Raw genomic sequence first — 26,774 nt, forward strand, 5'->3', positions numbered from 1 at the left:
TATTGGCTATGTCAATGCTCGTTTATGTCTGACTTCATGCGGCTGCCATCATGGTGTACTTTTTTGTGTTTCAGCTGGACAGCATTGCTGGCGAGTGGGTTGGGCTACCGCCAATGCCTTCCGCCAGATGCCTCTTTGGGCTGGCAGAGGCCGACAACCTGATATACAACGTTGGCGGCCGAGACCTCCAGACGATTCCAAGTAGGTCATACGTGGCTTGATGTTTCCGTAGCCTATCAGCACTGTTAAAACATTTGGATTGACTAAACATCTTTATTTGTTTCGTCAGTGACGTAGCATGGAAAGAAACCCAGAAGCTTCCCATCAAAATCTATGGCCATTCAGTGGTGTCGTACAATGGAATCATGTATTGTCTCGTCGGGAAAACAGACAAGTGAGTGCGTGAGTGCATGGCTGCATTGGTGACACTAGAATTCTGATGATCGCGACCCGATCCAAAATGTCTGCAAATGTAACCTGTAGAAACATGACATGGTTTTCCAATTAACTAGCAAGGATAGTAAATGCAGTCATACATAGCGCTAGTTTATAAGTATGTACTGCGGCCCTGAAAAGGCACTTCGCCATACTCACCCACATAATGTGACGCACATTAGGACTAATAGTTCGTTGGCCTTGAGGCACCTCTAAGCGGGCTGGAGCTTCAAAGTGAGCTGCACAAATGGTCTGAATTCTGTTTGTTTATTCTTATGAGTAGTGACAAGGAGGGAGATGCGAGCAGAGCATATGGTGTGCACTTTCACTGCCGCTTTGATGTTCTCAGTGGCCGCGCGGCTCACTGAGAACATCAAAGCAGCCGCGAAAGTGATCACGCAGGCTGACAAATGGTGCGCGCCCCCGGCGCACATGCACTGTAGCTGGAGGCCTGAAAAGCCACTAGTTTGCACTTCCAAATCCCGCTTACTAAAACTCTCGCCAGAGCAGCGTTAAAGTGCTAGCTCAGGCAAGACCTAAAAAGGCTTGTTGGCACATCAACTCATCACTTGTCATATCGTCTACTGCCCCTTGTGGGGAAGCTGCATTACTTCGGCCGGTATTTCATACAGTTGCAGTCTGAACATGAGGACATTTTCTGTAAGGGGTACTTTACTTCGGCTGATACCAGAAGATGCTACAAGTTGCTGGCGGCTGTGCTATAAAAAGAAATACAAAAGCCACGAGGCCCACCTCTTTTCCGCTTGTCCAGGGCCGCCTGTAGCAGTTTCTTCAAGGCCTCATCCCGGGATAAGTTGGCGTAGTGCAGGGCGTTGAGGCCTATATGATCTGCGGCGGTGACCTTGGCGCCGTGCGTGAGCAGCGTCTCTGCCGCCTGGATGTTCCCCTTCTCGGAGGCCAAGATTAACGCCGTTCTGGTTAAAAAGAAAAAAAAAAAGGCAACAGCAGAGTTAGCTCAACATCTGCATAAACAAAACGGGGCGTCTGGGGGTTTGAAATTACCCACTACTTAATTTGTAAAAAACATTAAGTGCCAGGCCCTTGTCAGGAGGCCACTGTGGTTTGTACCACCCATTGCCCCCACTAGCACTGCCTATGACAGTACCACCTAGGGTGACCAACCATCGGTAAACTTCACGGACCATCCGTTATTTAGGCATCATGTCCGTTGTTCGTGAGGATTTCTTTCACAGACGCCTTTTGTTCATAATTCTGTACATTGCAGTGAGATGTCCCCCTGCAAGCAGCCTGAAAGTTTTGTAACCCTCACTGTGGGGGCCAGCTCGCTCTCCTGCTGTGCTCAATGGGCTGCAGCAGCCCCTCCCGGACCTGGCGCAGGCTGCTATCAGCCCATTATCATTCTGTATGCCGGCCTAATTATCACAAACAGATGGATAACAGGCCTCTCTGTACAGTGACAGGATGACCTCTTTTCACTAGTAAGTTTCACATGATGCCATGTGCAGACTCCAGCATGTAAGAAGTATTAGGTGCTTGATTTTCTCCCCACAACAATCAGAATATTTTAAAGGAGTCCATCTCTGATTGTGAGTCAGAGAGTGACCTCTCAAAACAATGTTCAATAATCACAGACAGAATTTGCCCTGCTTGGCTCTCATCTGTGAGATGGGACACCCAGTGCAGTAACCATATAAATAAATTATCATGATGTGAAATACCACAAAAAATACCTGCACTGTTGCTCAAAGCTGCATGCATACCAAATAAATGCGAAGTCAACGATTGTTGCAACCTAATATAAACTTATTTTGACTTGTACTTATGTTGGTTGTCTATTTACTTACTCATATACTATTGTATGACCTCCTCTGATATGTTTGTAAAACGTACCGTTAGTCCCGAATTTTTGTCCTGAATTTTGACCCTTTGTTCTGAGTTTACACACTCACCATCCTGAATTTGCACCCATGCCAGATGTTCACCCCAGTACCATCACAACTAACCATTACACTCATACTAGTGTGACAGTTCAGACTTAAAATACACATTACTAATAAATGCCGCACAAGTTAATCTTGTAGCTTTGGGTGGCCGGTATTACTGATTTTAATGCATCTTTAATTATTAAACTGTTGTGCTTCCCACAAATTAGAGAAACAGCACCACCATGTGGCAGCTGTTACTGGAGCTGGAGCTGGTGTTGACAAAGTGCAGGTGCTGAGCACTGGAAACCACTGCTCAAATTATGCCCTGACAGATTACTGTGAATGAAAGGCCATTTCCAAGACACCCTGAACGTCCCCTGGAAGAGGAGGACCAGCGTCATGTGCATAATGAACATAGCTGCCACGCTGCCACGGTCCATGCACGATGAGCTGCTCCAGTCCAATTTTTGTCCTTTTGAATTCGGGGACTAGTGGTCCTGTTTTAGAATAGGAGAAACAAGACTATGTCCCAGAATTCAAAGAAAAACACCTGGCCTGAAGTAGCACATCATGCAATGACCTGGAAAACTTGCCAGGGCTGTATTAAACAGAAGGATGGGTGGTCTACACCACTCAAACACCAGGACGTAACTCCGGTTCCACACCACTAGTCCACACTGTTCTCAGACATTAGGTACTGTCCATCTCACAAACACGAGGGCCAAAGAAATCACTGACACTAAAGGATAAACATCTCACAAACATTAGGGTTTCTCTATAGCCAAGGTGCTACGGCCTATAATTATCAGACACTATGGATTCTCTATCGAATAGACACTAGATGTAAACCCCTTATAGACATAAGGGCCATCTTCCCCACAGACCCTAGTGGCAACCCCCTCAGAGACTCTCCGGACTGTCTTTCTGACAGACCCTAGTCGCTGTCCATCTCAGACACTTAAGGCTATCCATTTCTCAGAAAATAGGGGATGACCCACTCAGACATTATGGGATGAAAAACTTACATATAGAAGAGCCCACAACCTAACAAACAGTGGATACTAAACATGTCAGATACTAGAGAGTCGCTGTCACAGACACTAAAGGCTATCCCACTCAGACGCCAGGGGCTAAATCTCAGATACTCCGGGCTATCTCACTTGTAGACAATAGGAGTTATCTATCTCACAGTAGGCACATGCCATCCATCTCACATACACTAGGGGCTGCCCGTCTCCCAGAACTAGGTTATCCCCCTCAGACACTAGAGGGTATCCATCTCACAGGCACTAAGATCAAAACATCTCACAGACACTGGGGTCTACCCCCTCACTGGCCCTAGGGGCTAAATGTCATACACTCATTGCGATCCCCTTTGCAAGCAGGCGATAGCCATCTCACAGACACTAGTGGCTACCCCACTTACAGACAATTGGGTCTATTCCATTCACAGACACTACAAATGATTCATCTCACAGACACTAGGATCTAAACATCTCACAGACATTACATAGGGCCTTACCCTCCTCACAGCCAGTAGGCAGCGCCAGCTTCTCCGCTTAGGCAGAGGAGCATCAACCCCCCCGGTCAGCACCTGCAAAACTTAAAATAAACCGATAATAAACCATGTTTAATATGGTTTTATTTGTATCCTAAAGTGGAGGCTTGGGGGCGGGGTTAGGGGATAACCGGCATTGAGAGATAGTGGTGAGCACTTGTCAGTGTGCATGACGGATTGGCTGGGTGTCTCCAGCCGGCTAAACAGTCATGCGCACTGAAGCTCTCTCCAACCTGTGCTGCATTGCCGGGCTGGAGATAGCAGGCACAGGCTCCCAGTCTAACTGGGAGCGCAAATCCTCTGTGCCTAGGCCAATCCTGATGCTGCTTTCAGCAGCATGAAAGAAGAGTCAGGATTGGCCGCAGTGAACTCTGGGAGCCTGTGCCTGCAGAAGAAAGGGGCACGATGCAGCGAGGCAGACAAGTGCTTTTTTATTATTCGTTTTTTGTCATGTCTGTCCATGCTCCCCCGTCCAGCCACTGTATCAATGCACTGGCCGCTACTGCCGGTAGGTGGTATCCATCTCACATATACTAGATACTAAACATTTCACACATTCCAGGAGATGTCCCCTCACAGACACTAGCTCACGGGGGGCACCCCTCCTCACAGACACCAAGTGAAATCAATCTTACCAACAATAGGAGGTATCCCACCTCACCGAAAATAGGAGCTATCCCACCTCACAGAAAATAGGAGCTATCCTACCTCACATACAATAGGGACTATCCCCCATAAGAGACAACAGGGCCTGTCCATATCACAGACAACAGAGGCGATCCACCTCACAGACAGATGCTGGTGACCCAACACTTCAGAGACACTAGGAGTTTTACCCCTCATAGACACTAAAGGCCATCTTTCTCCCAATGGGTGTTAAATACCCCCAAAACACTAGGGGGTATCCATTTCACTGACACTAGAGGCTTTACATCTCACAGACACTGAGGCTAGCCTTCTCAGAAACACTAGAGCTACTGCCTCACATACACTAAGGCTGCCCTTACAGACACATGTGGGTATCCATCTCACAGACACCAAGGTTGCTCCTTCAATTACAAGGTTATCCTTTGCATAGACCACAGTCCTGTCTTCAGGGATCCTTACACGTCAGTCTTCTCACAGACACTATGGTGCAAGCAGATATTGAATCTATCCTCTGCACAGACACCGACTATAGCTTCACAGACACTGTAGCCAGCCTTCTAAAAGGAACTCGGGCTCACCCTCACAGACACTAAAGTCATCTTTCTCCCAGACAACATGTCTATGGCTTCACAGACACTAAACCACCTTCTTACAGACATCAGGGTACACCTTTGCTGATGCTGACATTATCCCCTTTACAGGCACGAGGGTCTGTCACCCTTGCAGACAATAGGGGTTAGCCATCTCACAGTAACAACATCCAATCCATCTCACAGACACTAGGGCTAAACCTCCCATAAACATGAGGGACTAACCATCTCACCGATAAGAAGGCTATTCCTTCACAGACAATAAGAGCTAAATATTTCAGACATTAAGAGCTATCCCCCTTGCAGTAACTCTAGGCTATCCCCGTCACAAACACTAGGGGTTACCCTACTCACTTCCACTAGGTGACTATCTCACATATGCTAGGTGGTAAACATTTCACACATTCAAGGAGCTATCCCCTCACAGACACTCAGTAGTGGCTGCTGAGTGGGTGGAGTGCCGGAGTGGGGGGGGGGGGGGGGCGTGAAAACAGAAATAAAAGAGGACAAAATAAAAACTTACCTGATGATTGCCTGCCGCTCTTCTGCTCAGAGTCTCGCTTCAGCTGCAATACAGGCTCCTAGTGTTCCTTGCGGCCAATCCTGACACTGCTCTCATGTTTGAATGTAGCGTCAGGATTGGCCTGAGCCCTGAGAATTTGCGCTCCCAGTGAGACTGGGAGCCTGTGCTTTACTGTCTCCAACCCGGCAACACAGCTGGGGTTGGAGACAGCTCAGTGCGCATGTGTGTTTGGCCTGACTGAGACGGCCAGCTAAACACACATGCATACCAATACAATACCAGTGTCCAACACTACCTCTCCTGACTGCCCCCGTGACTGTTACCCCAAAACCGGCCCCAGGATGCTTTTTCCAGTTTAGGGAAGGCTTGGCAGTTCAGCCTGGACTGTACCCATGAGGAACAGGGACAAGACTGATTTGCATATGGCTGGGTCTGAACTGGGCTAGCAAAGTGAGATAAAAAAAGGAAGATGGATTCAACCCAGATCTGTGACGGGGGGTGAGTGTCTGAAACGTTTCAGCACCCTGTTTATCATCTCTTTGTGTTTGCACTATTCTATTCTACTCTGGCATTTTTGTATAGCGCATAGCTATCCAAACGGGCCTCCCAGTGCTAAAGACCACACATCTGAAAGTGTTCTAGATACACTTAAAAGTAAAGGAGAAGAAGACTCATAGAGATGAGTTTTTAGCAGTTTCCTGAGACTGGATTTGGATTGGTTCATTCTGAGGACGACATGTAGTTTGCTCCAAAGTTTGGGGGCAAGGTAAGCAAAAGAACACCCCCCACACCTTGGCTTGTTGACCCTAGGGACCGTCAACAACCTTAGATTCCCGGACTGCAGAGAGCTCCTAGGAATACAAGGATTGAGTAGCTGCTGCATGAGCAGAGAGCCTCTCCTGTGCACAGCCCGATGGGTGAGGCACACTGCCTTAAAGTGTATTCCTTTCTGCACCGGAGGCCAGTGCAGGGCTGCTAAAACCGGTGCAGCTCACTGGTGGTTGGGGATTTTTAGATGAATTTAAGCTGCCTCATTCTGGACAACTTGTAGTCTTATTATAACAGACTTTAGGCTTCCCAGATAAAGGGAGTTTCCATAATCTAGGAGTGGTAAATCACTCCCTGCACAACCACTCTCCTCGCGGAGGGTGGTAGCAAGTGTAGCAATTTTCTTCGAATTCCAGAGCAGGTCCCTGCAAGTTTCCTGGCCTGGGTTTCCATGAAACGTTTAACATCCACCCAGAAACCCAGGCTCTTGACTGCTAGAGCAGGTTGGGGAAGTTCTCCAAGGTGGTCTGGCCATGAAAGTTGTAGATTTTCCCTATTTCTGGCGTAAGAATCATGACGATCAGAGTGTCATCTGCATAGGGCACAAGTGCGAGGCTGTGTGCTCACACAATCTCAGCTAATGGAAGCACATATATATTAAATAATGTGGAGCTAAGGGAGGAGCCCTGTGGGATCCCACATTTTAAGGGGTGCCTGGGAAGAAAAGGGCCTCTACGCAGACCTGGAAGCTCCTATTTTCCAGGGAGGCTTCCAGCCATTTTAGTGAAGCCCCGGAGATTACAGCTTCTTCCATCCTCTGAATTAGGACAGGATGTGAGTCGGTGTCAAAGGCCACACTTAGGTCAAGCATTATCATAGCTGCTGATCCACCTTGTTTCCAGGATTGACCCGAGTTCCTCTGTGACTGACAGCCGGACAGTCCTTGTGCTGCTGCCTGGTCAAAAGCCATTTTGGGTGGGATGGAGAATAGCTTCAGTACCAAAATAGGAGGAGAGTTGTTTATTCAAATTTTTCTAGCTTTGCTCACTACCGGGATTAAGGAGATTGGCCTGTAATTTTCTGCAAGTAGATGGTCGGCCGTGGCTTTTTTCAGTAAGGGTTTCATGAGCGCGTGTTTCAATGGAGACAGGACATTGCCACTATCCAGGGAATGATTGAAAATGTTCTTTAAGATGGAGAGGAATGCATTGCCCCTTAACCTCAGAATATCTGGGGGTGCAGGATTGAGTGGCAAACCAGCTTTTTTGGACATTATGGTTCTTCAGGGACTTCTTTGCTTAAGGCAGGAAACAAGGTTAATTTAGCTAAGATCGAAGAACCTGTGTGTGGGGTCCGGCTAGGATCCAAGTTTTTTTGGCAGGGAGCAAAGGATTTTGTTTACTTTGTTGAGGAAAAAAACTTAGCAAACATGTTACAGTGTGCTTCCGATAGTGTGAGGCCTGCGGAGCTCATGAATGGTTTCATGAGGCTATTCACCACCTTAAACAATTCCTTGGAAGAGTTAAGGGCATTTTCTATCTTTGCACTAAAGTACGAGAGTCTAGCATGTCTTATAGCATATTGATATTTTTTGTGGCTTTCCTGTAGATTTCTTTACTAGGTTCATCATATGTTTTTCTCTATATTCTTTCCATTTTTTTGGCTTTGCTTTTTAATCCTGCCAACTCGGGTGTGAACAATGGGGCCCGGCCACCGGCCCAGTTGGACCTTTGAAGCCTACAGGGGACAAGGTTATTTAGGGAGTTGTTTAGCCAACTCTAATTTGTTGTACCTTTGGATAGTATCCCCCTCCATTGAGGGGGCAGAGGCAACAAGTGTGCTTTCTCACTCTACAGCGTTTAGTTTTGACCAACAACTTCTGAGTCTGGGGGTCTGGGTCTGCTTGATTTATGTCCTGGGAGTGTCGAGACTGAAGGTGACAATGCACTGAATAGTTCCCATCCGTATGGGATGAATGATCGCATAGAACTATCATGTTTTTTATAATATGGCATTGGTAATGAGGAAGATTCTGGCCTGAACATTTTAATTTAACCTGTTGTCAGCATAATGATTTGTATTTTGCCTTGACTTTGCACTACAGCATGCACAATTTAACTTTCTCATTTTTTTCCCTATCCTTCATTCTCTCAACACTTTATTCCACTCTTTATTTAATCCACCACGGCGACATTTCCCGCAGCTCATCCCCTCGCGATCATGTGACATTCACGTTCACATAGGATATACTTTCATTGGCCCTTCATCCACACGTCATGATTACGTTCCTCCTCCCACATCAGGTGATCATGATTTCACGAAACTATTAGACCTATCATATTCTCTGTAAGAAACGCTAGCGCGAAATTCAACTTTGACCACAGTATCTCTACGGCAATCGAGACCCGCCGGTCCACAGTAAGTGTAACTTTAGGGTTATAAGCGCACGATATCTATTTATCTTTCACAGTTTACATTATGCATTACCTCGCGCTCATTTTTGCGCTGCTTGCTTTCTGTTATCCAAGATTGTTTTCCCCACACGCTATCATGTACTGCCTAACATTGTCATGCCTTTTCGATTCCGTTACAGCATTCTTTTGGTATTGTCTCCCATTCACTTCAACTAATAATGTGCATGAACTGTATTTTCACACATTATGCGATTTATGTATCTGTTTAGCATTCTTTCTTTGATGATTTCTGAGCTTGTATCACACTTGCATGTTTATTGACAATTCAAGCTTATTGAAAGCTTATTGAGTGTTGTGAACTTAATGGTCCCTCTTTCATTTCATTTTAGACCCCTGAAGAAGGGTCACTTATGTGACCCGAAATGCATTGGGTGGATATATCATTTTGAATACTATGCTTGTTCTATAAGAAGTGGATTATGGACACGATGTTGAAGTGTTCAACGAGGATTTGAAACAAAATTCATTGATCAAATCTCTTTGCTTTAATAAATTTGTCGAACTGTGAGAAGAAACCGTAGTGTTTCATTGTTTAAAGAGCGCACTTGTTCCAGTGGGAAGGTGACACTCCCCACCGCATTCTCTACAATGCAGTGATCAGACCACACTAATGGAATTCTCTCATCTGTGGTCATATTTGGGATGTTGGTAAAGATAGGGTCGAGAAGGTGACCTAGTCTGTGTGTCGGTGTCTTAACAAGTTGCGTTATTTGTTTAGCGGCTAGACCTTGAGCTAACATTTTTACCTATTCAACTCAGTATTCCTTGAAGTGTAGGTTTAAGTCCCCTAAAAGTATAACGTTGGCTTACTGGAGACAACGTTCTGCGACTATGTTGGGTAGTGCCTAAATAAATGCAGCCGCTGCCTAGGAGGCCAGTGTATCAGGATACCGGAGAAGGTGAAATCAAGGGAGAGCTTAATTGAGAATCGCAGGCTCTCAATTCCCGGGATGTCTATTGGTGAGAAACTTCCCTTCAACTCTTCTTTTAAAATTATGGTACAACGCTGCCTCATCTCCCCTTTCAATTGCACCTCGCAATAGAGTAACCCTGAAGCTTTCTCCCTCACAGGGGCTCTCCCCCACAGACAGATACCAGGGACTCACCATCGTACAGACACTAGGAGTCCCCCCCCCAAAACCCACACAGACAGTAGAGACCATCTCCATCCCAGCACTAGGGGCTAAACACCTCACAGACACTAGGTACTATGTATCTCACTCAAACTGTGGACTGTCCAATCCATCTCAGACACTAGAATTTATATATATCGCAGACACTAAGGGATAACCACTTCAAAGACACAGAGGGCTACATTTCACATACCCTGAGGCTAGCCTCCTCAAAAACAACTTCACATATACCAAAGCTGGCCTCACAGACTAGGGGCTGTCCCTGTGACAGGTACATATGGGTATCCAGCCCAGACATCAGAGACCAGCCATCTTAGAGAGACACTAAGGTTACTCCTTCAAGGGCACAGAGGTTATCCTTCACATAGACGACAGTCCTATGTCCTCAGCGACCCTAAGGGTAGTTTGCTCACAGACGTTAGGCAAACACACAGACAGGACACTGTGGCTACAGATTCACAGACACTGGAACCAGCCTTCTGAAAGGCACCAAGACTCGACCTCGCAGACACTGAACTCATCTTTCTCCAAGACAGTATTCCTATGACTTCACAGACAGAGACCAATCTCCTGAAAGACATCAGGGCTTGCCCTTTCTTTTTGAAAACCAATTTTATTGATTTTGGTGAAAACAAACAAAAAGAAAACAGAAGACGAGCAGCAAATAGAGACATTAGTGCACAGCAGAAATATGGCATCATTATAGCATCGAATACATCCTTGAAAGGCATAGAACATGAAAGAGGGCAGAGTAAACTCTCACCGCGGGGCCACAGACGCCCAGGCAGAATGTCAATCGTCTAGCACCCCCACCCATTTGCCCCATATTTTGCAGTACTTCGCTGGGCATCCCCTGGCCTCGTACAAGGGCTTTTCCTGTGCTGCTCACCAATGCACCCCCCTGCGCCATCGTGTCATGGTGGGCGCAACCGGGTACAACCAGTTAGCCGCAATTTCTCTCTTGGCCACCATCATGGCTGTGTTCAGGAAGAGTTTGTCCGCTCTGGATCAATCCAACCCCTCAGTAACCCCCAGAAGCACATTCAGTGGGTTATGGGGAACCTTCGAGCCCAGGACCTCAGTGAGTTCCCCCAACACGGAGTGCCAAAAGCGTATAACAATGGGGTAAAGCCATACCATGTGGAAAAAAATCAGCTTGTTGTTGGCTACAACGGGGCATGACACGTCAGGTAGGGCTCGCCCTTTCTATGCTGAAGTTATTCTCTTCAAAGAAGCTACTCACAAAAAAGACACAGCAGAAAAAACTTAACGTTTTAGATACATACAAAATGACAAGGGTCCTTCACTTGCATCAAAAGAGGATTCGGTGTCTGACCGAAGGTAAGAGAGACCAATTCAACATACCATCTCTATGCTCTTCTTTACAGACCTGATCGTTACAGTGCACCCAAGTACGAAGAAATAGACAACCTTCCTTGTAAATAACCAATGATAAGCCCGGATGAATGATGGGCAATCCAATGAGCATGAAGAGGCAACAAAATCTAGTTGGAGTTTTCCAGGAAAGGAAAAGGCGTTGTCAAACAGTACTCACTAGAACCCCAAAAGTGCACACCGGACCCCCTCTGGTGACCTTAACCATCTTGACATTATGCTTTCGAGGGTTTTACATTTTTCTTTCCTGCTCTCTACAGGTCTCACATGCAAGGGGTGCAGGCTGGCCTGGGAAGGGGCAAAACCAGCATTTAAGTATAAACTTTCTTAATTTGAGCAAACCAGTCCCTACTTTCACTTGGAGCAGGTCCACATATCCTGAGGCTTCATCGAAAGGTCGAACTCTTGTAAGCTTGCAGCTTTGAAGTGTGATGATTAATGAGGCTATGTTACTTCAATTTATTGAGCCTAAGTTTATCATCATAGGAAGGGTGAAGAGGCGAGTGGACATACTTGGAAACATCTTTACTGCTGGGCACCCAAGTAGTATGCATCTTACAACTAAGAACTGCAAGCCCACACAATTTCCACACACTCTATGGATGAATACAGCAGACAAAGACAACCCCACCGCTAACCCTCTGAACGTCTAGGAGGAACCATCTGTCCATGCATCACTAGTCAGCGAGAAAAGCCGAGGAGCAGCAGATGGCAAAGAGTGGTCACTTACTTCTTCTCCTTGTCGATGATGTTGACCAGGGCTCCTCGTTCTAGCAGGAGGGAGCAGATGGTTGGGTGGTTTCTCTGGGCGGCAATCATCAGCGGTGTTCGTCCATCCTGAAAGAGTGAAACTGAGGTAAGGGAAAGCTAGAAGGGAGAAGAACACTGACCTACCATGTTCTTACCTTCAAACATTTAGTCTTCTAGGACATTACACAACTCTCTTCTGTAAGCATCAAAAGTCTAGGAAGGGGGCCCAACACTGAAGGTGGTCTTCGTGGTTTGGCGGCACTGGGGTGCTTCATGTTCCCATTTAATATAATCCAAGGATTCAGAATAGTTCAGCTGATATGTGACCGAGTGAGTGTTTGAAGTTTCTGGAAATCCGAGCAGGCTCCATCAATAATTCACTCTCAAATTCCCTTTGTGGGAAGGAGCAAAGTTGATGGCATAGAAGCAAAATAGTTTGTCCCAGGCATAGGTTCACAAACGAAATCTCAAAGATTGACAACGGCATCAACCACGCCATAGCATCCCCAACTGCAAACGTTATTGCATACTCACTCTATCTTGACACAAACCACATTCTATAGCCCAACGTGCATGCCACACTACCACAAATCTTCCTCTTTTCAAGATTTAACACAAAACAAAATAATATAATAAATAAAAGATTTTGTAGGTGGCCAACTATACCATGGCAAACAAGGGAAAATCTAAAAGGAATCCACATCTATGTAAAGAATGCACATTTTTATCCATAGAGCTTATCGGGAGGAATTTTATATAAACAGGGCGCTGGCATTTCGCATCAATTTCTTCGGGGAGAAAACGTTTTCTCGGTAATATGGTTTTAAAAAAGCGGTCTAAGACACTTTCCCCTTTGGGTAATTTACTCACATCTTCCACAGCATCAAGCGAGATCTCATCTTGATCGCAGAGGAGCAGCACACTGGAGACGCAACCGGAGGAGGCTGTGCAGGCAAAGAAAAAGTCAAGATCAATATTAAAAAAGTTAAGATCAAATTTCCAGTTATGAATCTTGGCTTTATAGATGCAGGTTGTAATGCTATTTCATGCCAAATACTTTCAGAGATAGAAGGACAAGATGGCTTTGGGACTGACAGCGCAGTATGGATGGCGTTTTGCCTCTGCACTGTTCTACTGCTGCATCCGCTGGCTTCATTGGCGGTGGTGGAAGGTGTTGACCTCCAATGCTTCTTGTCCATCTATAGTGATTTCCATCATAAAGAAGCAAAACAATATGCAGATATGGGCCACACAGCAGTTCATCCAACTATTCATCCACTCAATCAGACAACTATTTGCCGATCTAGTTAATGGGCGCTAGCTGACAGCAGAATCTCGATATCACATAACCACAGAGAGGTAGCAGATTATGCATATGGGTAAGTTTATGAAAACAGAAAGGTGCTTAGTTTGGTCTGAGGGTCTGTGTGCAAAGATGACTTTAGATATATTGTGCCGTCTGCATAGGAGATTGGCTTTGTCCGAGGTAGTAAATAAAGCATTGTACACTGCGGTTACCTTATCATTTTCGAGTACACCAGGGTTTTGCAGAGAAGGCAACAGAGGATGCTCAAGTTGCGAAACTGGTATTAAGTCTTAGCGCACACACGAAAGCAAAGAAGATATCAGAAAATGTTTGACTGAACATTGCTAGATCTTGGCTTTCCCTAAGTAGCAGCACACTCATCCCTCGCAAATCCTCAGTTTCCGCTTAGAACGTTGGATAAGCTAAAAAAAAAAATATATATATATATAAGGAGGATAGGGCTATCCTTAAAGCTGCATTAAGAATGAATACATTCAAAGTAATCTAATGGTGAAGGTCTATGAGCGGAAGGCACAAGACCTCATTTTTTTTTTTATGACAGCGATGTAGCAGTGGAACTGCAAACATCTGTGGCCATAGGATGACCACACATTTTCCCCATTTCTGCAGATTTTACACTGTGATGGAATGATCATGGAACAAGAGTATCAGATAGTCATGAATGTCAACAGGAAACTGTCTTGGCGTCCTCTAGAGTAGAACAAAATGCAAAATAAATCAGTAATGATCTAGTTATGGACAGTTATTTGGTATGTGTTCTGTAGAGAGCATAATACAGCCTTTGTTCAGGGACAGCACCGCTATGGGAGGCCTCCCTTGATTGTTGCAGTGCAACATTTAATTGTGTCCCTTTGGAATGGATATATGCACTTAAGGCAGAGATGCACATCTGGTAGGAGACATTCGCATAGAAAGGCAATGCCCTGGTGGGGGGTTTCATGCGGGTAGCTATCAACCGTGCACCAGGTGAAGTGGCACCCGGGCCCAGGGGCGTGAGTGGACAACTATACCGAATTATAGCTCCTTTTAACTACACCTGCTGCACCTATGTAGCTATGCCCCTGAATCCACGTACGCCAGAGTAGGGTGACCACCTCTCCGTAAATTGCATGGACTGTCTGTAATTTCAGTCTGATGTCAGTTGTCCGTCAGTGATCTGACGTCGGACAAGTTTTGCCTGTTCATTTTTACCGGGATGGATAAGAAGCGGGATGGATGAAGATTGTGGGCATCAATCAATGCAAAGGGTGTAAATGAGAGGTGTCTGAATAGATGGTTGTACTGGTTGGGCGGATGGATGGATCTTGTTAGAGTGGGTGGGAGATAGATCTATGGATGCACTTGGGTGCTTCTGTGATTGGGTGGGTGGATGAATGAATGAATCTGTGCAAATGGACGGATCTTGGTGGGTGGCTGTGTGGATGGATGGATTTTGGTTGGTGTGTGGATGGATATATATGAAAGGATAGATGTGTAGGAGCTTGGATGGATGGGTCTTGGTGAGTTGGTGGAGGGATCTTGCGGGGTGCATGGATGGATAGATTAAGGAATGGACGATGGATGGATATATCTGGGTAGAGTCATGGGTCTTGGTGGGTGGTGGATGGATGGATGGACGGACAGATAGGTGGGTGGGTGGATCTTAGTGTGTGTGGATAGATATAGAAAAGGATAGATGTGTAGGAGCTAGGATGGATGGGCCTTGGTGAGTTGGTGGATGGATCTTGGTAGGTGGCTGCATGGATGGATGGATCTTGGTGGGTATGTGGATGGATGTACAAAAGGATAGCTATGTAGGAGCTTGGATGGATGGGTCTTGGTGAGTTGGTGGATGGATCTTGGTGGGTGGCTGCATGGATGGATAGATCTTGGTGGGTGGCTGCATGGATGGATAGATCTTGGTGGGTGTGTGGATGGATGTACAAAAGGATAGATGTGTAGGAGCTTGGATGGACGGGTCTTGGTGAGTTGGTGGATGGATCTTGGTGGGTGGCTGCATGGATGGATAGATCTTGGTGGATGGAGAAAAAAAAGAATGGATGTGTAGGAGCTAGGATGGATGGGCCTTGGTGAGTTGGTGGATGGATCTTGGTAGGTGGCTGCATGGATGGATGGATCTTGGTGGGTGTGTGGATGGATGTACAAAAGGATAGATGGGTAGGAGTTGGGATGGATGGGTCTTGGCGAGTTGGTGGATGGATCATGCAGGGTGCATTGATGCTTAGATGAAGGGATGGATGATGGATGGATAGATAGATCATGGTAGAGTGATGGGTCTTGGTGGGTGGTGAATGGATGGACAGATTGGTGGGTGGGTGAATGGATCTTGGTGGGTGCCTGGATGAAATGCGGCAGGGTGGGTGGGTGCTTAGATGGATGGATCGGTGAGGGATGGGTAAATATAGGTGAATGGGTTGATCTTGGTGAGTGCATGGATGGATGGATGGATGTGATAAAACTCAATGCATACTGACCACGTGTTGCACAATTCATTATAAACCTTTTTTAACCTCTGCATTACATGGGCTGCAGCTTGCTGTACTGCCGGAGGTTGAGGGCTTCTGGCTTTGAGTTTGATATTAAGAAGCTGCCGCTACCTTCACAGACACCAGGAAGGTCTGTTAGAAACACCAGAGACCTTCACAAAGCTGTGGAGGCCGTCATTCAGGTGCACAAACATGCTCCCTAGGTTTCTTGCGATACAATCCAAGTGAGCACCTAGTCACAAAGGATGCAGAAAGTGTGGATGTTGTTTGTGCAAGGTACAACATTTTCAAAACCAGGACTATAAAGAACTCGATAGTGTCTACCCAGCTCAATGTGTAACTGCAGAAATAGAGAAATGAATTTAAAGCTTTAAAATACAGTAGTTCCCTGATCAGCAGAGCCAGTGTACTTACACAATTACATAGGACAGTTAATGGGAGAAAAAGAACAATTGGAATTTATCATTGATATGGACATACTTGTAAATATGTTTAAAGAAAAATGCAAAGTGAACGACCAAAAGAAATAAGCATTGGCAAAGCCAGTAGGTCTCATCTTTGGAACCTATGGGCCTTGCCAATAACTTTTGGTTATGCTGAGCAGCATTGGGCAAAGGGGAAAAAAAACAAGGCAAAGTGGGTGTATTATGTTATAGGTACATGCATTTATGATGTCATACATGTGCTTGCGGCATCACGCAAGCATGCGTCAACAAAATTACCCTGGTGCCATTTGAAGAAAATATATATTTTCCAATCGGAGATGGATCGGTTAATTTAAAAAATGTTTTTTAAAAAAGCATGAAATGGAGTAGTTTGAATAAGATTAAGGCAGAGAGGCAGGAAGCAATTTGCTGCTGGAACTCCCAAAAACATAAAAATGAAAAAAAAAATACAAGGGTAAAGGGGAGAAATGGAGGAGAGGGTGCAGGATGGGGAAGACAGAACACGGGAGAGAGAGCAACATTTGGGAGATCGGAGGAGCACATGAGGGAGAAAGAAACACGGAGCCCATGGGGTTGGTAGGTTTAGTGTGGGAGAAGCACATGCAAGTGAGCAGCACATGAGGGAGAAAGTAAAATGGAGCATGAGGGAGAAGAACACGAGGAAGAGAGCAGGAAAACACATGCACTCTCATGGAGTGCTGAACCAAAAACAAAAAACTAGTCCTATAAAAGTGCTGGCTAATTACCGCCCAATTTTGCTTCTGCCAGCTGATGGGATACCTGGAATCTCAAGCCAGCCTCGATCCCTCCCAGTCTGGCTTCAGGCCAGACCACTCTCCTGAAACCACCCTCATCGGTGTTACAGATCACATCAAACTGGCATTGGACAACAACAATGCAGTGCTGCTGGTTTGGTTGGATTTGACAGCAGCCTTTGATACTTTCTCTCACCAGAAGAGGATTCATTGAGTGAGAGAGATTGGTTTGCAGGGACAGGAACTAAAGTGGCTTGCAAGTTTTCTGGACCAGCGCACTCAAATGATCAATCTGGGCCCCTTTCGCTCTCAGACCTTGAAGCTCACCAAGGGGGTGCCCCAGGGTTCTTTCCTTAGCCCCAACAGGTTCAATGTGTATTTGGCCCCCCTTGCCAGGATTATTATAGAATGTGGATTTAGGGCCTATTCGTACGCAGATGATACTCAACTTCTATCTTTTGATAATGACATACACTTATCTAAACAACGTTTTGCTGAGGGCATGCAAGCTATATCTGGTTGGATGACAGAGAATTTCCTCCCGCTAAATGCTGCCAAGACTGAGATCTTGCTGTTTGGCACCGCTCAAACGACTTGGTCCCCAAACTGGTGGCCTGCTACGTTAGGCCCTGCCCCTGCCCCGAAACCCATGGCTTATAAACGTGGGGGTCCGATTGGAGAACTCTCTATCTATGAGAGACCAAGTCATAGCCACCTCTGGGACCTGCTACCACACTCTTAGGGCCAGATGTAGGTAAATGAATGTTTGCGATTCCTTAATAGCGATTTTTAGGGAATCGCTATTAAGGAATCGCAAAATGCCATGTAGGTAGGAATCGCAATATTTTTTGCGATTCCTTAATATTCCTTAATTGTGAAATCGCAAATTGCGATTCGCAATTAAGGAATACCTTCCCATTTTAGAAATGAATAGGAATTGCTCCCATAATTTGCGAGTCACCAAGAGGCACTCGCAAATTGCGGGAGCAATTTCAAGGGTGCCAGGGTTCCAAAAGGATACCCTGTTGCACCCCTGAAATGTGCATGTGTGCACACGTGGCGCACATACATGCCCTAAAGTTCTTTTTTAAAGGAAATTGCTAATTACCGCCAACTTGAAGTTGGTGGTAATTAGTGATTCCTTAAGGCTAAAGTGCACATTATTTTGTGCTACTTACATTGCATTTAAGGAATCGCAATTTGCGATTCCTTAAATGCAAGATCAAAATAAGCAATCGCAATTTTGCGATTCCTTATTTTGCTAGTAGGTTTCAACTTACCTACATTGCTCGCTGCCAAATAGCGAGCGCTAACGCTGAAATTTAGCGCTCGCTATTTGGCCACCTACATCTGGCCCTTAGTCTTCTGCGTAGAGTGTTCCAGTGGCTGCCCTTATCGGTTCGCAGAACTCAGACTCAAGCCCTGGTCATTAGCCGGCTCGATTATTGTAATGCTCTTTTAGTATCGGCCACTGAATTCCTCTTGAGTAGAATGCAGATAGTCCAGAACATTGCTGCATGTTTAGCTCTCAAGGTGCCTCATTGAACCTCTTCCCGGCCTCTGGTGAAGCAGCTTCACTGGCTTCCTATTCGCCAGCGTATTAAGTTTAAACTTTGCTGCCTAGCTCATAAGGATCTCTATGGTGAGAGCCCGAGCTACTTGGCAGAAAAACATTAGTTTTACCTCCCGAGCGGACTGCTTCGATCAGAGCTTTGCTTGCGGTCCCCCGTTATAGGAAACTACGAACAGGAGGCAGAACTTTTGCCTACCTAGCTACGAAATTCTGGAATTTGCTGCCCGTGGAAGTACGTAAATGCTCTAATCTTCTTCTGTTCAGAAAACTCATGAAGACTGAACTATTTTGTTACTGATCTACCTGACCTGTCTTTAGCTTCTGTGCAGCACGGAGATACTCCTTCGGGGGTGATTCCGGCGCTTTATAAATCCCATACAAATACAAAGTGAGCAGTGGAACGATACAAGTCAGTCACCAAAAAGGATGGTAAAGCAGATATGCTCCAGGGAAGGGACAAACACAAAAGAAAGGCAAGCTAATGAATAGTAAGTAAGAAACAGAGCGAGGTGGACAGTGGAGTAAGTGAACTCCTGCCATCTTATATATTGTATTGTATTGCATTGCAATTGCATTTATATAGCGCTTACTACCCCTGACGAGGCGTTAAAGCGCTTTTTCGGAGAGTGGCACGCTACTCCATAACCCAAAAAGGATTAGTGTTGAGTATGATCGTATCTGCAGCAGGTGGAGTGAATGTTTGTTTAAGGGATAAGCACCTTCTCAGATGGTTAAAACGATAGCTCTAGAAGGTATTGTCTGATCAAGGACTGTAATATGCGGTCTTGTTTATTTGGAAAAGCAATAAAAAGGTCTACAAAAAAAATCAAGCAAATGAAAGAGACAATTTAGTCTACCAATGGGCGAGCTGCAAGCTCACCGTAAATTCTTGGTGAGCCGGGCCCACAATAGGTTTTGTACTCTCTGATAGGTGAGACCCCAAAAAGGGCTGGAGAAGGCACTGCGCTGGACTATATAATGTCTCCCACAGAAATAGATTCCATAGCCAGCTCCAATTTTTAAGGTATTCATTAGTTATGAAAGTCACTCATAAAAATGACTGCAGGTACGTCCCAAGTTTTCCTTCTAACAGATGCTTCGCTCATTTTTCACTCCTTTTTTAGAAGCAAACGTTGCACACTATGCAAAAGTCTTTGTAAAGGAGTTCTTTGTTTAGTCTGCATTCTGTTTCTGTCTGGTGAGAAGCATGTGCCGAGGATGACTCATTTCTTGGTAGAACGTGCAAAGGCTTGGGAACTGAATGTCAAAGGCATGGAAGTCCCTCAGTAGGTTAAAAACAGCAACAGATGCCCCTCATTTAGGGTTTATGCGATGGAGAAATACTAACACTCAAAGATTTTTCCCACTGAAACGTGATTCTTTCGCCAAGGAGAAAAGTAGATGGAACAAGGTTAGAAAGATTAGAAACAATGACTGACAGCACAGTGGAAAGTTGTTGTAAGGGGAAAGGAGAGGAGCATGGACATGTTACCCGAGACCCTTCATGTCTACACAGCTCGGCAGGAAGAGGCCTGTCTTGTTGTGATTGAGATAGACATTTTAGGATTGGATTTTCCAACATCAGTGGGTGGTAGAGAAAAAAACAATTCTGTGCAAGGTTTCACTTTTTAATGTTGAATATTTTATGGCTGTGTATGTAGAAGACGTCAAATGTGTGTTTTTGTAGTTGTTGGGTCGAGGCCAACGACTGTTCGCACTAGTTTCTCACCCTGAGGGTTTCGATGTTTTCCTCTATTTTGCTTTCGCATATCTTCTTGCTCCCAAAATAAAGCACCACACCTCGCACACACTGACCACAGTGCTACACAACAGAGCCTTAGGCAGCGCGGGGGCAAGAGAGACACACAGCAAAACCCATGCAGAGTGTACTCCACGGGGACCCCCGTGACCTCACCGTGAAGCTACGGGCAAGTGTCGGCATGGCTGTACCCAAGTAGTGAGTTTTACTCCACCATTTTAGGTAGAGTCTGCTGTGCTTTGGTAAGGTGACTCACTTACCACACACCCAGAGTGTGTCATGGTTCTATGAATGTGTTATTGACTGTGCCCTTAAGATCACGGTGGAGTATGTGCTATTTTGTTAGCTGGCAAATATCCAACATTTGGCGCACACACATGCACCTTGTCTGCTCCCAAGCGCCCTCCCTTCTTCTCACTGACGTCATGGGGGAATCCATGAGGCTTCCCAACCATGAGGCTTCAGTGAAAAGAAACCTGCCGAATCTGGCCAGCAACAGGACCACTAGCAATCTGCAGATCATTCTGGGAACAGAGCAGCCCCACCCCTGCCAACCCCCAGAATACCACATCTCAGAAGGTCAGCCCTGTGACTCTGGAGTGCACATCTGGCCTTTCCTAGGGAGGAGAAAGCAAAAGGATGCATGCCTAGCCAGAATAACCAGTGCCAGATCTGCGCCTTTCATCTAACTGGGTTCCCAGTGGGTTGCTGACCAAACTTCTACACACTGCAGATATAGGCTGGGGTTCCACTCTTGCATTACGAAGACACTGATCTGCACAAGACCTGCACGAACTGCTGCTGCTTCCCCGGTCAGAACTACAGACTTCCCATCCCCTCAGACTAGGACCAAGTAGGAAGTTCTTCACGTGGCCCGGCAGCAGACGAGGCGCATCTTGTCTGGAAGCGTGGCCTAAGAGGAGACCGCAAGCCAGTTCAAGGAGACCGGGCGTTTGGCCAGACCCATAAAAGCAACCAAAAAAAGGTGGCGTGAGACTATAGCAAAAGAAAGTGCCTACTTCATATGCATCATTCAGTGAATCTGTTACCGTGGAAAACACCCACACATCCCAGGTGCCACCAGGGAAGGCCTGGTGCAGGATGAACACAGCCCCTTGTCTGGCCAGCCATGGGGCTGAACACTGGTACCCACAAGACACCCTAGGCTAGACGTTTGACCTTATCCGGAACTTTATCCAATTTTGATTTGTCCTCATTTATACTTTGAGCTATTTCACAAAATAACCAAATAAGGATGTAATACTTTTTAAAGAGGTTCATAAATGAGCCTACCCATATTGACTGGTACTAGATTATTTGAGTCACAGTGACCCCTAGGCAACTACACAACCATCGGCAATACATTATTGTAACCCTCTGGACAAGTTCAGAGCTTTACATGATGCTGAACTCTCATAGGATAAGTGTCAATTTGATTGCAAAAAGGAGGTATTCTGCAGAACCAAATCATCAAGTCGCGCTAACCGGCTAGCGAAATGCAAAATATGGATCTTCATTAAAATTAGATCTGCCAATTTCTCTTGAATGGATGTGACTTTATATTAAGACCACAGCTTCTGCCCTTCATTTTTACTGTACTATATTTAAGGTGTTTATCAAAGTGCTCGACAAAGATCCTGAAGAGAGTAAAGGAGGCAATGCAGGTCCAGCTCACCACCTTGTATCAATTAATCAAATTCGTGGTCAGTATGGAACATGTGCAGTCCCACCGTTGAAACTTTATGAGGGCTCTTCGACTTCATCTAGGACACATCCGGACTCCAGTGACAAGCTAGTTCGACCAGTCTCCTGATTGTATATATGCTTTCCAGTGGCGGCTTCTCTGCTGAGGCAGAAGGGCGTCGCCACACTGCTTTTTAGCAGTGGAAAAATGGAAAAATAGAATGCTAACACATCGTTATTATCATTCTATTTTTGTTTACGGAGGCAGTTTTAGGGCGGGGCTGTCTCACACCCAGCAAGGGGGGGGGGGGGGGAGGAGTGGTTGATGCACTTAAGTGCTACGCATGACGGTTCGGCCGGCTGTTTTGGGCTGGCCAAACTGTCATGCGCACTTAGCATGTTCTCCGCCGGGCTGTAATGCACAGCCTGTGTGGAGAACATGTCGAGGCTCCCAGTCCCCATCTGAGTGCCAAACCACAGTGCTCAGATCAATCATGACACTGCTGTCATGGTGAAAGCAACGTCGTGATTGGCTTAGGAGAGCCTGGGCGCTTCCCGCTTCCGTAGGAGAAACAATGCGAGAGGAGAGACGGAGGCCCTGCAGAGTTAATTGGGATTCTTATTTTTTATGTTCACCACCCCCCAACATCCTACGTCCGCCACCCTCATTCTGTACCAGCCGCCACTGGTGCTTTCACAATGTGACCTTCCTCTTCCGAGGTCAATGGCGCTGCCAGGCCTCATAAAGGAGATTGCCAACATGTTCTGTTTTTGAGCTGCATTAGTTAAGAGCAGGGGTTCTTAATCTGTGGTCCGCGGATCCCTGGAATCAGTGCGACCCCTACTCATGGGGTCATTGACTGATTAAAATATTAATATTAACAGATCAGTTAAACATATTCACATAAACCAAAAATGAAAATTTACAATTTTAAAAGGCTCTGTGAATGAGAAGGAATTTGAAACTAGATGCTAATACTTAAATTGGCTTCCTTAGCTTGACTCGTAGCAGCAGTGCAAGCACCGCAAACAGTAGTACGCACACTTGGTGGCCAAATTTAAGCAGACATTCACCTTGAAGGGATCTTCATGCTGAATAACAGACGGTTGTTACCCACATCAACAGTAGTCATTTGATCGACATCAGAAGGATGAAAGGATGAGTGGAAGAACCAGCTTAGAACTCGTGAACAAGAGGTCAAACTCACATCCTTACAGTAGATGCATTAGTCCACTGAGTCGCCAGACGTGGCTAGTGTGTGTGGACAAAAAGAGAAGATCCGTTCGGAGCAAAACACCAGAACGTGATACGCTTATGTCTAGCATATCACGCGGTCTTTCAGAAAGAAAACCACATTTTGAAAAGATCCAACCTTCCCAATACAATTCAAATTTAGCTTTTTGGTATATTTTCTTGTTTTTCAACTAATCAAAATAGTCCATAATCGGTGTATTTGTTTAATGTATACATGGACCTAATGTTGTGTATTTTTTTATGTTCAAATTGTAGAAATGTATTAGGCCAAGGGCCCCCAGCTTCCAATAATGATTCAGTGGGGGTCCACGGAATTAAAAGGCCGGCTGGCTTACCAGATTTAACTGATGCACCTTGAAAACACAATTTGGCCTACAGATTCTCAAATAAAAGAGTAGCTGTATTATTTTACACCCTAATGAACTGTATTCATGTAAGGTAAAGGCAGTATGTAGTTTGTAACACATGTTTGATTTGCAATCATATCTGCTACATTTCTGACACTTTTGAATTTGCTAATGTGCTGTCTTCAGTAACTGATCAGATGAAGGCAGTGCTTAATAAAATATGTGTTAGGGCCCAAGGTGTTCCATAGCAGCTGGCCCCACCCACCGTTCCAGCCACTGCGGCTGAATGCCAGTGCCAGCATTACCTACTAACCATCACACTTCAACGAGTGGGACATCTTGGAATATTCAGGGATACTCCAAGCTGTCGGGGTGGATTAGGAGAGCTAGTTTTATCATTTTTAAATACATCGAATTGCTAAATACTCTTCTGAAGCACTGTTCTCAAAAACAGGCTGAGTGTGCCACCAAGTGGAATACTTTTCAAAAACAAGTGCAGGTGTTTAAAAATAAGTGCCGGAGCCGAGTACCAGCAAACACCTGCATTCATTAAGCAGCTGATGGAGTGTTGCTGCATGTATGGAAAATGTTCCTTATCTGTAACAAGAAGCTTGTAGATTTTAGCGTTGTGGACTCGCACACTGTGCTCTCTCCCTGAAGGTACTGTAGGGTCCGGAATTCTACAACTTATTTTTCAAGCTAAGAAGCCTTTACCCAACGCTTCTCTTGTGCACACTTGTTGCATGCACTATACATTTGATAAAGCTACAGATGCTCAATGGTTAGAGCGGCAGACCCTGATGCAGAGGTCTGGCCCGGGACCAGGGTTCAATTCCCCGCCTCGGCGGGTCTTGGGCTCAAAATTCCACGGACCTGACAATTCTCGCCTCGGTGCCTATTCCAATCATGGAGTCCCACTCTGCAACTCTGGGCAATAGCTTGCTTAATCTCCACAACGGCCCCCACAACGCTAAGGATGCCTGGCCTCCACCTTGGGGTGCCCAGGAGTGGACACCTCACAGGGAAAGCCAGGATGGGTTCCACAGCGGTATTCGTACAAGCGCCTTGAGACCCTTGCGGGTGAGTAGTGCGCTATACAAGTATCAATTTACATTTACATTTACAGACTTGACGCTGCATAATGTTTCTTTCATTGTTTTAAGAATAAACATGCTCTTTATGGACATTAATTATCTACGCTCATGCTAACCAAAGAGTGTATTCTTTTTTGGCTGGAGAGGATTCTGCCAAGCAAACGCGGAAGTGTTCATGGCCAATGGCAGAAATAATACAGGGAGGGATATACTGCATCTGATCTCTTGTTTGGACTATTATCTCTGCATTTACTAATCGGACAGGACTTGTGTTCTCACGTCTCATACATTTCTGTCAGTTTGGTTTAATAGACATTGAGGGAAGCAAGTAATCTACAGGAGGCTGCTAGCCAGATCGGTGTGGCAACGAGAAAACAGGGGCAGGACCATTGCCAATGCAACAGGCCCAGTGAGGCCTGCCCACGAGAACGAGGGGCACCCCTACACCCCAATTACTGGTGCCAAACCGAGCAGCAGGGCGCCCATTTTCTTCGCTTGCATTAGGGCGCAGGGCGTCCTTGCTACTCTACACTATCCTTGGTAACCCAGCCAAGCATGCGTTTGCATTCTGAACCTGCAGTTTCATTGCCTCAAGATTTTAATCAATGGTCTAGATATGTAATATTTCAATTCTGAATTTCATAATTGTTCAAAACGTTTTAGAAGGGGATGCTCTCATACCAGATTTTTTTCCCCGAATTGTGACGCGATAGGGTCCTCTCTGAAATGCAATTTCCTTCTAATACAGGCATTGACGTCCTAATCTGTCACATAGTTGTTTTATTATTTGGAAACGGTCCCTTTACTAGTTCGGAAAAAGTGCAGAGAGGTGAAATGCCAAATGTGTGAAAATATGTTTTAGAAAGTAGGACCTGCTGAGTTCTATAAACACTAAGTGCATCACTTAAAAAAGATATTGGTAGATCTGCCTATCTCCATTAAACAACTTGCGTGGTAGACTGACATGTAGGCAACAGGATCACAGTGGCTGTAGATGGATGATCCAGGTATAAAAGCAGGACAAACGGTGGAAACCATTCATGTAAGTGCTGCAATGCCCAAAGCTGCAGGAATCCTCTACCGATTCCACTTGCTACTCAAAGACCAGGAGGGTCAATGAAACAAGCTAGCCTTTTTAGGTCTCGCCTGAGCCAGGGCACATGCGCTGCACTGCGAGGCTTTTAGTAAGGGCTTTTCCACGCTAAACACACGCTTGTGCGTGTGCTTTTGTTTTTTTAGCACCAGCAATTGGCCTTTGCATGCGTCTTTCTAATAAAGACAGCACACAATTGGTCCAAGGCGGGTGCATGTCCCGCCTTCTCTGTGCCCTGGCCTAGCCTTCTCGGGAGAGAGCAGCGGCCCCGCTGTATTCCTTAAATTGTTTGCAGTGTGCATCTGTTACCAATTAGCGCGTTCACGGTCACCGCGCTGCCCCGCTTGTTACTTGTTATTGTTGATGCAGGAGTAGCCAACTAGATTCTTCCTTTCTTGCTGGAATGCCCTCTTAGGGTGCTTCACATGACATAGGCTGGGTGGAAATTGTACCTATAAAAACACACCAGCAGATTTGAAGCTGTTTTTCATAAATTTGTATTTTATTTTTGTACATTGAGGTTTCTGCATATGTTTTGCACCTAGTCGCAACCAGGCTGTTTCCATTGAACAAATGCCTCCAGTATTCATTTAGCTGACAGGGGTTTGTAGCAGAAAGTCGCACAAAATGTCCGAGTCCCGTTGGATGCAGTTTCTGTCCCCGTGTCTCATCGCCTTGTTGACTTGAAGTGGTTTTGCATTAGAATGCAACCTGCTGGACTTCCTGTGCCCAAATGAAATTCGCACTTCGGGCCCAATTCACACCGGCGCTGGCA

At 45.7% G+C, this 26,774-nt stretch overlaps 1 protein-coding gene across 5 annotated transcripts in view; it reads right to left on the bottom strand.

Annotated features, from left to right (window-relative positions):
* ANKRD35 (ankyrin repeat domain 35) overlaps positions 1-26,774 on the bottom strand; it is a 612,001-nt gene that overhangs the window by 58,104 nt on the left and 527,123 nt on the right. For all 5 annotated transcript variants that reach the window (XM_085639308.1, XM_085639310.1, XM_085639307.1 and 2 more), the window contains 3 exons: positions 13,052-13,125; positions 12,162-12,268; positions 1,189-1,370 (listed from right to left, as the gene is read on the bottom strand). In XM_085639308.1, coding sequence (XP_085495434.1) covers positions 1,189-1,370; positions 12,162-12,268; positions 13,052-13,125 — 363 coding nt within the window. The remainder of the gene's footprint in view (positions 1-1,188; positions 1,371-12,161; positions 12,269-13,051; positions 13,126-26,774) is intronic.

Source organism: Triturus cristatus, chromosome 12 (genome assembly GCF_964204655.1).
Source record: "Triturus cristatus chromosome 12, aTriCri1.1, whole genome shotgun sequence".
NCBI classification, from domain to species: Eukaryota; Metazoa; Chordata; class Amphibia; order Caudata; family Salamandridae; genus Triturus; species Triturus cristatus.